The sequence below is a fragment of the Urocampus carinirostris genome, chromosome 7, assembly GCF_059441175.1.
Source record: "Urocampus carinirostris isolate Australia breed hairy pipefish chromosome 7, RoL_Ucar_1.0, whole genome shotgun sequence".
In the NCBI taxonomy this organism is placed as follows: Eukaryota; Metazoa; Chordata; class Actinopteri; order Syngnathiformes; family Syngnathidae; genus Urocampus; species Urocampus carinirostris.
In genome coordinates, this window is record NC_142355.1 from 38,487,308 (window position 1) to 38,500,751 (window position 13,444).

Consider the following 13,444-nt stretch of genomic DNA (forward strand, 5'->3'; position numbering starts at 1 on the left):
TCTTCATTATACTTTGATCCTTTTTTGTTTGCTGGGGTGTAGTTTGAGAACCCCTAAAGTTCTACACCTAAAATCGCCCCTATTCTATTCTATTCGACCCAAATCCCAGACTCCGAGGTACTTATGGCGCATGCGTCATTGGAACCAAAACAAAGAAACCCCAACACATACACACGCATACAAGGTCGTCATGTGACGTTTTTTCTGGAGTCCTTTGCGGCTTTATGAATTGGTAGAAATGTCTCGATTTGTGCTTGGGTTTTTCTAAACCACATCGACGCAAACAACACTTAGATCTTCACAATTCGGAAACGACAGGACGGACAACGTAGTACACGAGCTAAACAAACATTATTGAGTGTCATTGTAACATCTGTTAATGTCCCTGAAAACTACGTCATAAGTAATGAGAGTACTGACGCAGAACACGTCAGATTTACGGATGGATCAACGACATAGAGAAGACAATGACAAGAAAACAATGACCGCATGCAGCGATTTGTTCTGGTAACGTATGCTTATCAAACTAGCAATCACATAAATGACTACCAACCCGTTGTGCGGACGTGCTACTTACCACAGTGACTGGGGAAACCATGTCGAGGACGTTAGGAAGGGCGCAGAGTAAGTAGGTTAGCGTTATGCCCGTTTGTTTATGTTCTTTAAGCAAGGAAGAGATGCCGATTGTTTTTGTTCTCTCTCTGGTGGGCGGGGACTATACTGAAGGAGGTGAGGGTTGGGCCAATGGCAATGGAGTTTGCTTTGTAAGTGGGCGTTACGAACGTGAGTGACGCCCTGATAGGAAGGGCCAGCCTTGTGTTTACATCTGGAGCAGATGGCCTTTTATTTACTTTTTACTTTTAACTTTACAGTATGTAAACTTTTTTGCTTAATAATTGCCTTGAAAATCATAATCGCCTTGATATCAAGATTAAAGTGCCACTCTGAACACACAGTTTGAGGATTTGTCCGTTTTTTGTTCGTGGATTTTTATTTAGGCACAGCACAAAAAAAACATTAAAGGGACATTGTGTAATATTTAGTGCCTCCTCGCGGTACAAACGGTCATTTTCCATTTTCCATTATTAGTCAAATCATGATACACCTCACAGCCAACAGGCCGAGACACTTGATCCTAGCCAAGAGGCTAAGTCAAGATCCTAGCCAAAAGGCCAAGAAGTGATCAGTGCGAATGCACCGTTCCCGGAGGTACTGCAATATCGGGCCGATGCGTGGAGTGGACGGAGCAAGCTCCTATTCCATCTTCCCGTTACAAAAATCAATCCATACACTTAGCCAAAAGACCGAGAACAGATTCTAGCACACTAAATTTTAGCCAATGGCCTGAGAAGCGATACTACACTTGATCTTATTGTTTTTTTGTTGTTGTTTTTTTAAATACAAAAATCATACCTTGAGAAATTATTATTTATTTTACATAAGTAGAACCCCTTCATAAGTCGCAGTCATACAAGTCTGTCGTGTTGTTGCATGCCGCAGCACTGCTTATTGTTCACATTAGAAAACAGTGCTATCTAGTGGTACAATATTACACCCTTGGGCATTCATTACCAAATGAAACAAAGTATTTAGACATAAACAGCTGTATGATAAAGTAACATAGTCCATTAAGATGAGCCTGAAGTGGGTAGGCCGAAGTCGAAGCTTTTAAGTGCCTACCCTTATTCCATAGTTCTTCCTTGTCAAGAAAAAAAAATTCAAAATCTTAACAAGAATACAACTTTGCCCCTCAAAGGAAAAATAGAAAACAAAGAAATGACATTTCAAACTTATAATAGTATTGCCAGTGACTCCTATAACATATAATACCCAAATAGACCCGTAATATCCTAATCTTCTTTAGTACTGTACATTTAAAATACATTTAGTATTTACATTTTTTTAATTGATGTGAATTAGGGACAATTTTAGGTCCATCATATAAGTCAGCCATGTCAAATTTACCCGTTGTATTATTTAATCCGGCCCGCCACAAATTTCTGAGTATGTCAAGTCCCTAGGTCATTTCTATATTAAGTTGTGTTTGTTTTTTGTTTTTTAATAAATGCAAACCAAATGCTCTTTCGGGTCGCTAGAAAGCAGTGTGGAGTTTTAATAGCTAAGTGAGTTGGTTTAGGTGAAAACCTTATTTCACTCAACTGTGTGAGGTATTTCACACATTCAATGCAAATCCCCAAATTCAAATCTATTTTCCCCTTTGTTTGAGAATAAATGCTACTTGCCAATTGCCACCCTTTTGTCACTTAAAAAGCGGGAAATTTTATCACATACTCTATTTTCATGCACGAAACTCTATCCGTCTAAAGAACGTTTTAAAAAACACAATAGCCTATATGATTGTTTAAAACCGGAAGTGGCGAACTTTTACCAAACAGAAATTTACTGCGATCATCGAAACGTTTTTTTTTTCACGCTCAGAAATTTAGTCTTGATTCAAAATAATGCAGCCACAGACTAAATTATTAGTCTCGAGTCAATGTTTATGCTGTTTTTTACATTTGAAAAAGGGGTAGGTTTTTTTTTTTTTGAAAACGGTAGGGGTAAGAAAAGATCCCATCCCCATTTATATAACATTTGGACATTGGGAATGTTTATGAATGGCGCTTTCAAGCACGGAAGTGTGTAACACTGAACTATTTAATTTACGCAAAAATCTAACCGAGTTATTTTCTCGTTTCGGTATATATATATATATATATATATATATATATATATATATATATATATATATATATATTATATATATATATATATATATATATGTATATTATATATATATATATTATATATATATATATATATGTATATATATATATATATATATACAACAAAAATGCATGTTCATATGAACATGATGTATGGTTGCATAACATTTAAATCAATATTAGTTTTGTTCTTTTTATTAAATGTAGTTTTTACCACTAGGAGGCGCTGAACAATACACACTGTCCCTATAATTGTATTTTTCAGATCCTATTTTTTACATCTTGTTTTGGGTTGAAAAACAAAAATTGAGAACAGTGGAATGTTTTATCAGAGCTTTTGTTCTGGAAAACCCCTTTTGGCTCAACCTTCCCCAGACCCTAGCTCTAACGACCCCCAAGGAAATTGAGTTTGAGACCTCTGCCTTAAATAGAGCTTGAAACATGTAGTGTGTGCCACACACTTTTGTACAGAATGTGGCTGTATCTACTTTCAAACCTCAAGAGGAACAATCTTCAAATACTGTTCACCGTTCACAGATCCTTAAACTACCTTGGTCGTAGGGGCAGCACTTCCTGTGGTGTGTCTTGGGCTAATACAGCCATGCAGCGCCCATTCCCCTCCAGGACGTTTTATTTTGATTGGGGCTTTGGTCCCCCACATGAAACAAGTAGTACTGGTTTCCATGGTTACCCGTAGCAAGAGAAGCCTTCGTATCTGACTCGGATACAGCACCTTCGTCATCTGGTTGTTGTTGTTTTAAAAATCTGTTATACTATGTATTTATATTAGGTTCGATTTACTGAGTAGCTCAAAATAAAGTTTATGTCATTTAGTCGCATGGCAGCGATAGCATTACAGACCATGTAAGAAAAAAACATGTTTTTTCCCCAAATCAACTATTTGTGTGAATAAAATATATATATATATATATATATATATATATATATATATATATATATATATATATAAGGCAGCATGGCGGCGCGGTGGTTAGCGTGGGTTTCCTCCGTGCACTCCGGTTCCCACCCACATTCCGAAAACATGCATGTCAGGTTAATTGGCCGGTCCAAATTGTCCCTAGGTGTGAATGAACGAGCGAATTGTCTGTCCCCGTGTGCCCTCCGACTGGCTGGCAACCAATTGAGGGTGTCCCCTGCCCACTGCCCGGAGATGGCTGGCACCCCCCGCGACCTTACTGAGGATAAGCGGTGCAGATAATGAATGTATATATATATATATATATATATATATATATATATATATATATATTATATGGCAGCACGGCGGCGCAGTGGTTAGCGCGTGTGCAGCACAGTTCTGAGGTCATGAGATCGAACCTTCCTGTGTTGAGTTTGCATGTTCTCCCCATGCTTGCTTGGGTTTCCTCCGGGCACTCCGGTTTCCTCCCACATTCTAAAAACATGTTTGTCAGGTGAATTGGCCAATTGGTTTGATTGAGCGAGTGAGTTGTCTGTCCCTGTGTGCCCTGCGACTGGCTGGAAGCCAGTTCAGGGTGTCCCCTGCCCACTGCCCGAGGAAAGCTGGGATGGGCTCCAGTACCCCCGCGGCCCTACTGAGGATAAGCGGTGCAAATAATGAATGGATATATATATATATATATATATATATATATAATGAATAGAGTAAATAAAGTAAAATAGAAAAATAATAAATATGGCATGTTTGAATTAGTACAAAATGGAGAATATTAAGTATTTTAGATAACATTTGGACATTGGCACTGTTTGTGAATGGCGCTTTCAAACACGGAAGTGCGTAACACCGAACTAATTTCCGCAAAACTCCCACCGAGTTATTCTCTCGTTTCGGTGTATTTCTTCGCTAGCGTCAACCAAACAACTACCATATATTTTGATGGAGTTATGTCGGTTTTATATCAGACTGGCAGATTAAGAATTTAGTACTTCGGGTTGTTACACGAACCGTTTAATTCACTACGCGGTCTTCGTGGTTAGCACTGACGTGTGTTAGCTAACGTTGCTATTTATCTCAGTGCTAGCCTTGTCCGGGGACGCACAGGAGATTTAAAACGTTGCGTTTGACACAAAAAGTTTCGATTAGGACGAATGTGGCGATAAAATAACGAATTCGGCGTTACAGCCGTCTGACCCTGTAGCTTCTTGTTGTCGTTTTTTTCCCCTCGTCAATAAGTAAAAATGATGGACTTTGACAACGTATTGTCAATCGCCTCTCAAAACCAGGGCGACAGCGGTGTTCAGGTGAGTGAAATGATCAAATGTTTTTGATTTTTGGAGAAGTGACATCCCTGGTCACCTCATCGCAAATGTCCACGAGTCTCTAAATGACGCATCCTATAGGAAATGTGTCCTCTCACTTTAAACCCTCCAATACTGTTAATTGTTGCTATGAATGCATTGATCAAGAAACGAAGTATTATAGGATAATTCCACTGATGTTTATGTCAGCAGGTTGTATAATCAGCCGAATATTTTGAGAAACTGCGCCAAGTACCCTACAGATATTATTATTGTTCCTAATGGCAGTGTTTCCAACCTTTTTTGAGCTGAGGCATACTTTTTTCATTAAAAACCTCGAAACACGCCGCCCATCATGTTAAAACGATATTGCCTGACTCAAGTGTAATTTTTTTCCCAAGCTTGAATTATGCTGCCTTAAATTGCAGTTCAAAGTTTGTTTTTTCATTTGTGGTCACCGTAGCTCAGGGGGTGTAACAGATTCTTAATTTTGGTTAATAATTTCGCTGTAATTTTGAACTTTTCTATATTTTCAACATATTTTTCAAGGTGTTACTATTTTTTATCTTGTTTTTAAGTCAAGCCTAGTCATGATCATTTGTATAATCTTTAATCACGAGAATTCTCAAGAGGGCTGTACATGCAATACACAGACATCATTATTATGGATTATAGGTAATAACAAAATGTTCGTTTGATTGCTTCCTGAGGCCAACATCATTCATAAGATAATGAATATAAGTGTTTTAAGCCTAGATTTAAAGATGTTGCAAAATAACAAATATAAAACTTAAAGTGAGAAAAATTATCTGCCAGTCAAACCAAAAATTACCACTTTTTTTACGTAATTTTTTAGTTTAATAGGCTAATGATAATAAAAAGAGCAAAATTTATGTTATTATTTTTTCAGTTTGATGCCAAAAAGATCAAATAAATTAAATAGATTTCTCTGCTCTACATTGTCAGCAGATAGCTGGTATATAAACAGAAAAAATTGTAATAATCTGCCACATAGTGATGTGGGTGAATGTTAGTGTCTCAGCTGATTACTGGAAGAAAGCAAATTTGTTAGCAATATTTCTTGCAAAGATAAAATAGGGCATTATCCTGCTGCACAATAGACAAGGGGCACACTGGTTGGAAAACACTAATAGGACTAATTAACAAAATTCAAAGTAATATTTAATTAGCTATTTATTTCCATTCGACTAAACAGACTTCTAGTTTAAAACAACGGGAATCTACCGTCTACTTGTGTAAGGGAGACACCACAAAACGATTCAAAATTTACTAACAAACAAAAACACTTCTCATCAACGATGCTTCTTGAGAATCTTATTTTTAAACTACCTGTATTACAAGAATTTAAGGTCATATCTTTACCCACATTTTGGCTGTTTTCCAAAATTGTACATCATATGAAACGTTTTGTGTTCTCACGGTAGCTTCTTGGAATATGATTGTAACTACTTACCATTGTTGTTCAGTAAGAACAGGTGATAAAATGTAGTGGCACATTCAGTCATATAATAGTTCACTGCTGACTTTCATTTAACTTGCTGTGTCGTTTCATGTCAAATGTTGGATGGAAAACATTAAGCACATTTTTGTGATTCTCTTCTCATTAGAAAAGATACAGCTTACAGGCTGGTCCTCCGAAAAAGGATCTCAGGTCGAAAGGTGTCGATCCTGCTGCTGTGCAGGCACTCTTGAAGAAGCGACAATGTGAGGCCAGACTGAGAGGTAAGAGAAACAAATTGCTTTGATTACATAGTAAATTTCTGATAGAGATTTTCATATCTGTTTATAGAAAATGAACTGAAGAAACAAAAGGAGGAGCTTCTCGCTAAAAGGGTTGAGCTGAAATCAGATCGCAAAGCGAGAGCCATGGCTTCGAGAACAAAAGACAATTTCAGAGGTTACAATGGCATCCCAGTGTTGGACATTCCAAAAAAGAGGAGAACAAAACAGGAAATTGAGATGGAAAAACTAGGGAACGCAAACACATTTAGAAATCACTCTGCTGATCCAGAGTTTGATGAAGACAATTTTGAGTATGAGCAGACTGATTCAGAGCCCGATCAAGAACCAGAACCTCTGAGACCAGGAAAAGACTTGGGTTTTGCTGGAAATAGTAGTAGCTCAAGACCCTTTCCTAAAAAATCTAGCAGTGCTACCAAGCCTCCTCCGCCACCCATGAACTTTGCAGAATTGCTCAAATTGGCTGAGAAGAAGCAGTTTGAGCCAGTTGAGGTCAAAGCAAAGGTAGTAAAGGAAGAAAGGCTGCGCACAGCTGAAGAGTTGAAGGAGCTGGAAATGGAACGCAGAGCAAAGAGCCGCCTCAAAGACCCAAAGACCGAAAGAGAACACAAGCCTCAGTCTAGTTCCAGTACAGTAAAAAAAAACGTGTCGGAAAAAGAGATAAAAACTTCTAAAATGCAAAAAAGTTTAACAGACAGGTCAGATCACTCTAATGCAGTGGTGAAAAAATCTGTTGCAACTCCTAAAGTCACCACAGGTCAGAAAGAAAGAGACAGATCCAAGATCCCAATTCCTTCAAAAGTAACCCCCTCTCAAATTTCAGCCAAACAAGCATCAAAGCCATCAAGTCATGCATCTAGCATGTCTAGTAACCTTGGATTTAAAAAAGTAAGCACTTTATCTGTTCAAGGAAAACCTTCAGGCATGCCTCAGTCCAAGCCTGCTATGTCTGACAGTAATCTCAAGTTTTCAAAGAGCAACCCGCACAAAAACAGACTTATTCAGAGCAGCCCTGCAAAACAAGAGCGTCCAGTTTTAGCAAAGGGAGAACAACCTCGGTGTGGAAGCAATACTGCACTGAAATCCAGTTCTAATTCTAGCATCAGACCATCATCCAGTGTGCGCCCGAAAGATTCATGGCCAGGGGTCACACCGCAGACAAAGGTTGGTGCTAGCCGTTTACAGGGTCACCCTGCGGGTAGAGCGGGCGGTCCAGCGGATTCTGGCCAGGGTAGAGTCCAGGGGGCAGGCCCTGGTACCGTACCAGGTCGGGCTCTTATTAGAGGAGTCCCATCAAATGTGCATCCCTCAGGAAGTTCTGGATCAGGTCCGGGAAGACCCAAGTGCACAGTCGTGTCGGAGACTATATCATCAAAAAATGTCAATGGAGTTCGACCTGGAGTTCACCCTCGGCCAGGGATGCCACAAAGACCTGGCATGCCCGCCAGACCAGGAGGACCAAACCGACCTTTCAACAGACCTCCAGGTAATATGTAATGGTCATATTCTCTACAATTCATACCTGTCAGCTTATACGTTTTCCCCGTATTTGATGATACATTTTTTTGATCATTTCAAAGTGTGAATGGCGTAAAAAAAAAAATTGCGCAGGAAATAAAACATCACCTTTTTTCTGTCAAACCGATCTCACCTTGCTCATTTAGGCTAGTAGTAAGATTTTATGCGCAAGGGCCTAAAATGTCAATCATTACATTCAGGTCAGGCTGGGCAGTCTTGTTTAACTTACAAAAGACAGGCTTTATCATTTTTCATAAATCACCTCTCATCCCGAGACCTCACTAATAAAATATAACATTTCGGGTTTGCTCCGGGTTCGGTCCTGCAAATCAAGTTAAGTGTTTCGGCTGGGATGGGCTTCAATACCAACAGGCCTGGGTCAGGATGGATTCTTTCAGACCCGATCTTAAATTTAAAGGCTCTGATCTGGATTGTGTACATAAATGGCAGCAGAAGACAACGTCTTTGTAGATAGCTAATATTGTACATAGTCTGTCTGTGAGTAAATAGGTGCCGTGTTGTGTTTGTAAGCATCGCCTAATAAGTAGAAATACAATCATTAAAACGGTAAGCAATTGGCTAAGATTGACAGGAATGACTATGTGGAAATGGGTATTTTTCACAATACATGAGCACTTTATTTATGGTACTTGAGCTACAGGTTACACTAGTGAATGTGTCCCTAAATTTGATCGTTCTGAGCATAGCTGCATTTTTAGGGGCTCCAAAGTTGCAATAAACCTAACTTGCATCATAAACTAGTGCAGTGAAAAGGGTTGTATCTTATAGTGCAGAAAATATGAAAACGTTATGATTTACGTCTATACTGGACTGTCTCAGAAAATTAGAATATTGTGATAATGTTCTTTATTTTCTGTAATGCAATTAAAAAAACAAAAATGTCATACATTCTGGATTCATTACACATCAACTGAACTATTTCAAGCCTTTTATTATTTGAATATTGCTGATTTTGGCTTACAGCTGAAAAAAACTCAAAAATCCTATCTCAAAATATTAGAATGCTTCCTCAGACCAAGTAAAAAAATAATTTTATAACAGCAAAACTAAATCAAACATTTGAAAATGTCCATTGATGCACTCAGTACTTGGTTGGGAATCCTTTTGCACGGATTACTGCATCAATCCGGCGTGGCATGGAGGCAATCAGCCTGTGGCATTGCTGAGGTGTTATTGATGCCCAGGATGCTTCGATAGCGGCCTTCAGCTCATTTGCATTTGTAGGTCTGGTGTCTTTCATCTTCTTCTTAACTATACCCCACAAATTCTCAATGGGGTTCAGGTCAGGGGAATTAGCAGGCCAATCAAGGACAGTGATGCCATGGTCAGTGCACCAGCTGCGGTCATCTCTCTTGGTTGTGCAGCGTTTCCGGCCACATTTTTCCCTTCCAACAGACTTTTTGTGGATATGCTTTGAAACTGCACTCTGTGAACAGCCTGCTCTTTGAGAAATTTCTTTTTGTGTCTTACCCTCCTGATGGAGGGTATCAATGATGGTCCTCTGGACAGCAGACAGATCAGCAGTCTTCCCCATACTTGTGATTTAGTTTACTGAACCAAGCTGAGTGTTTTTAAGGCTCAGGAAACCCTCGCAAGGTGTTTTGAGTTAATTAGATGATTCAGGTGATTAGTTGAATAGCCTACTTGTATACTTTTTCATGATATTCTAATATTTTGAGATATGATTTTTGAGTTTTCTTAAGCTGTAAGCCAAATTCAGCAATATTGAAATAATAAAAGGCTTGAAATAGTTCAGTTGATGTGTAATGAATCCAGAATGTATGACATTTTTGTTTTTTTAATTGCATTACAGAAAATAAAGAACTTTATCACAATATTCTAATTTTCTGAGACAGTCCAGTATGCACATAAGAGGCAAACGGTAGATCGTTGATTTTCAAAGTGAAAAAAGTAATTGACCTGCTTTTGTTGGATTTTATAGTAAGATTGGCTTGCTTCGGACCTGATATTGCAGAGATGTCAACACTTTTAACTTAAAAATGGCTTTGAACTATTGATTAGCCGATTAATAAATCCCAAATCAAATATTGGATTATTAGATTCATCCTTTCACTGCTAACTTGTTAAAATGAGGGTGTGCTTTCAACTACAAAACAAACCAAATAAACCAATAGTCCCGATAATGGTCAGTGTGTGTAATCAACTGGATACCCGATTAGATCTGTGACTTGTTGCCTGCACAGGTATTTTACATTCTTAAAATTAATATTTTCCCTTTTCTTTATCATGCAGGTACATCACTACCACCCATCACTATAGCATATAAGAGAAAATATGAAGAGGAAGATGAATATGATTCAGAAATGGATGACTTCATTGACGATGGAGATGACGAGCAGGCGGAGGTCTCCAAACACATTAAGGAAATCTTTGGCTATGATAAAAACAAGTAAGGGTTGGTTATGTACAATTCTGCTTTAACCATCACAATGAGGATTGATAAACAATCGTTATTTTATTTTTTTAACCGCTCTCCACAGATATAAAGATGAAAGTGATTATGCCCTAAAGTTCATGGAGAGCAGCTGGCGCGATATGCAGAAAGAGGAAGCAAGAAGGTAACTACAAACAATGACCTTTATTTTGTCTTTCCAGGTTGTTGAATTGTCTTCAACTGCTGTTAACTTTTTTTTTTCTTTAATTCCCTTTGTTAGTTTAAAATTGGCTGTGCAGGAAGATTTGGAGGAGGAACGAAAAGAGCAAGAGCAGCTGAAAAATATGACTGTCAAGAAAAGAAAAACATAAATTAAAAAAAAAAAGTTGCTACGGGCAACACTCTTGAGACCTGACAAGCAATAGGACTTTGTAATTGACTGAATTTAATTGACTGCACAGTCTAACATACATTTTATGGGACCCCTTCAGCTTACAGGCTGGTCCTCCGAAAAAGGATCTCCGGTCGAAAGGTGTCGATCCTGCTGCTGTGCAGGCACTCCTGAAGAGGCGACAATGTAAGGCCAGACTACATTGATAGATAACCTTTTAGAGCCAAATATGCAAGTGACAGTTCCTTCGTTTTCTCGATTATTTATTTCCTTACACAAATAGCATTTCATTTTTAGAAACAAATTCTTGTTGAATAACATCATAATTTTTGCTTAATGCTACAATATGGTGTAAATTTTTCAACGCGTGCAATTTTTGCTTCTGTAAAAGATTTTTAAAAGAATTCTGTCTTGGCGTCCTGTCTTTTCTAAATTTCTGTTTTGTACTGACATAGTGGACTATATAGAAACATGCCTTTCCAGTCATATGTTTTATGCGTCCACAGTTGACTAAAAGTTGCCAAACAGAATGCTGTTATTGAGGATCTGGGTGGTTTTGGAAGTGGAATGAATTCTTTTTTTTGTGATAACCCAAAACAAATGCTACAGTTGAGCAGTTGCGTTAAGTTTCTTTTTTTCTTTTTTTTAATTAAACAGAATATTTTGGCATGTGGGTACAGAATAAGGCTGTATGGTTTTTGAAAATGCACTGAAAATCACTTTGAGGGCGGGCTATGAAAAAAACGTAATTTAAGAGGCAGTGGAAATATCTGGAAAAATCCCTACCTAACACCATCACCTTGTCTTGACAGAGTCTGGCAAGTACTGATAAAAACTTATGGCCTTCTCTTTACTACAAACTAAAAACAACTTGAAAAATACCTTGAAACAATGTATAGACCACAACTGAATAAATGTGTCAAGAGGTCAGATAATTATGAATGACCAAGAAGTGCACCAATTACGATTAAGTGAAGGAGTTGTAAATGACTGAAATAATAAAGTTTATCAATGAACTCGTACAATCTTGACTATACTGTATATGCAGTGACACATTGCATCATCTTCCAGTCATCAGCTGACTAAGATTTTTCCATTAAGTAGAAGATGGTTATTTTAATGATAATCTGATCTGGGGGAAATTGGTATCTTTTTGTAGAGTACTTTGTTCAATGTGTTAATCAGGAGAGGGGGAGGGAGGGGAAATGAAAATGTGTTTTAAAAAGGGTCCCATTGCTAGATGATTGTCCCAATCGCCAATTGGTGACAGCCATATTCGTTAGTGGGGGGTATTGGTGCGTGTGCCTTTTTTTTTATCTCGAGCTGTGATTCCATGGTTATCATGTTTTTGCTTCTCCTTTTGGCATCACTGCAAGTTGGTTACACAAGATTCTGAATTGAACAAAAAGAAAGGGAGTTTTTTTTTGGGAGGGAGTTAAGCCAATTGGTATTGACATCTTAATGATTCTGTGATGCAAACCAAAAGAAGAGAATCTTACATTGACCAGGAGCAGACAGGTATCTCAGTTACGTATGAGGCTCGTGACTCATACAGTCATACACACGAACACAAAGTTTGTATGTTGTATGATTTTGGGCCTGGAAAATAATTATTAAGCATAGATTAACCATGACCAACTGAGTTTAAAGAGCCTTTCTGCTTTTTTTCCCCATTTGTGCCGATCTGGTTTTATCTTACTTTATCAAGCCTGTTAGGGGCGGGAAAAAATCCCCCAAGAAATAAAGTGTTGAGCCTAAATTCGGCTCTCCTGCAAAATCTGACTCCCCTTAGCGTGAATGCGCTCCATGCTTAGTGCTGCGCAGAACGTTAGTTGATATTGTACTCTGTATAATGTGTTTCGTAAGGAGTATTGCTTGGCGTGCGTAAAACAACAAAAGTGATTGCAGTTCATTTAATGACTTTATTAAGACATGCAAAGGTCACCAATACTGGAGCCAAATGCTATAATATTCACAATCACGACTTGTCCACAAGTAGGCTTTATTTGGTGTACTATAGTACCCTATGATAAAGGTCCTACAGAACCGACTGAAACCACAAACTGAAAACCTAGCCAAGGAAAAGGCAGATTTCAGGTTGGAAAGGTGCACGACAGAACAGATTCTTAATTGCGTGTATGTGAGACGTTTCAACAACACCAGAGAATTATTTTTGTTGATATCAAAAAATATTTGACAGCAGGGCAAGTCACTTTTTGGGCCACCATGCGGAAGTACAACATGGGCTAGAAACTAGTTCAGACCAACAATTATATGCCAATGCCAACAGTGCGGTAATGATGAATGCTACCATTGGAGTGTGTTTTTGGACCAAAGTTGGTGTATTCTCTCTCCAACTATATTCAACATTCCCAGAGAGAGGAGTATGTTTCA

General features: G+C 38.3%; 2 protein-coding genes and 1 pseudogene across 5 annotated transcripts in view; 1 reads left to right on the forward strand and 2 right to left on the reverse strand.

The window, feature by feature from the left end:
- The window catches only part of tmem86a (transmembrane protein 86A), a 25,460-nt gene extending 24,748 nt beyond the window's left edge, over nt 1-712 (reverse strand). Inside the window, exon 1 of the mRNA XM_088340897.1 lies at nt 578-712. Coding sequence (XP_088197023.1) covers nt 578-598 — 21 coding nt within the window. The 5' untranslated portion in view covers nt 599-712. The remainder of the gene's footprint in view (nt 1-577) is intronic.
- Nucleotides 277-11,454, forward strand: spty2d1 (SPT2 chromatin protein domain containing 1). 4 transcript variants are annotated; one of them, XM_088340893.1, is made up of 6 exons: nt 277-507; nt 6,593-6,707; nt 6,775-8,211; nt 10,518-10,674; nt 10,766-10,843; nt 10,940-11,454. In XM_088340893.1, exons 1-6 carry the CDS (start codon nt 490-492, stop codon nt 11,028-11,030), a joined length of 1,896 nt encoding a protein of 631 aa, XP_088197019.1. In that variant the 5' UTR covers nt 277-489; the 3' UTR covers nt 11,031-11,454. The 4 variants fall into 4 exon arrangements, with proteins under 4 accessions (XP_088197019.1, XP_088197020.1, XP_088197021.1 ...); XM_088340894.1 differs by having other exon boundaries at nt 459-624; XM_088340895.1 differs by lacking the exon at nt 277-507 and adding an exon at nt 513-632.
- Nucleotides 1,188-1,356, reverse strand: LOC148363276 (U2 spliceosomal RNA; annotated as a pseudogene).
- Nucleotides 11,455-13,444: the final 1,990 nt, after the last annotated feature.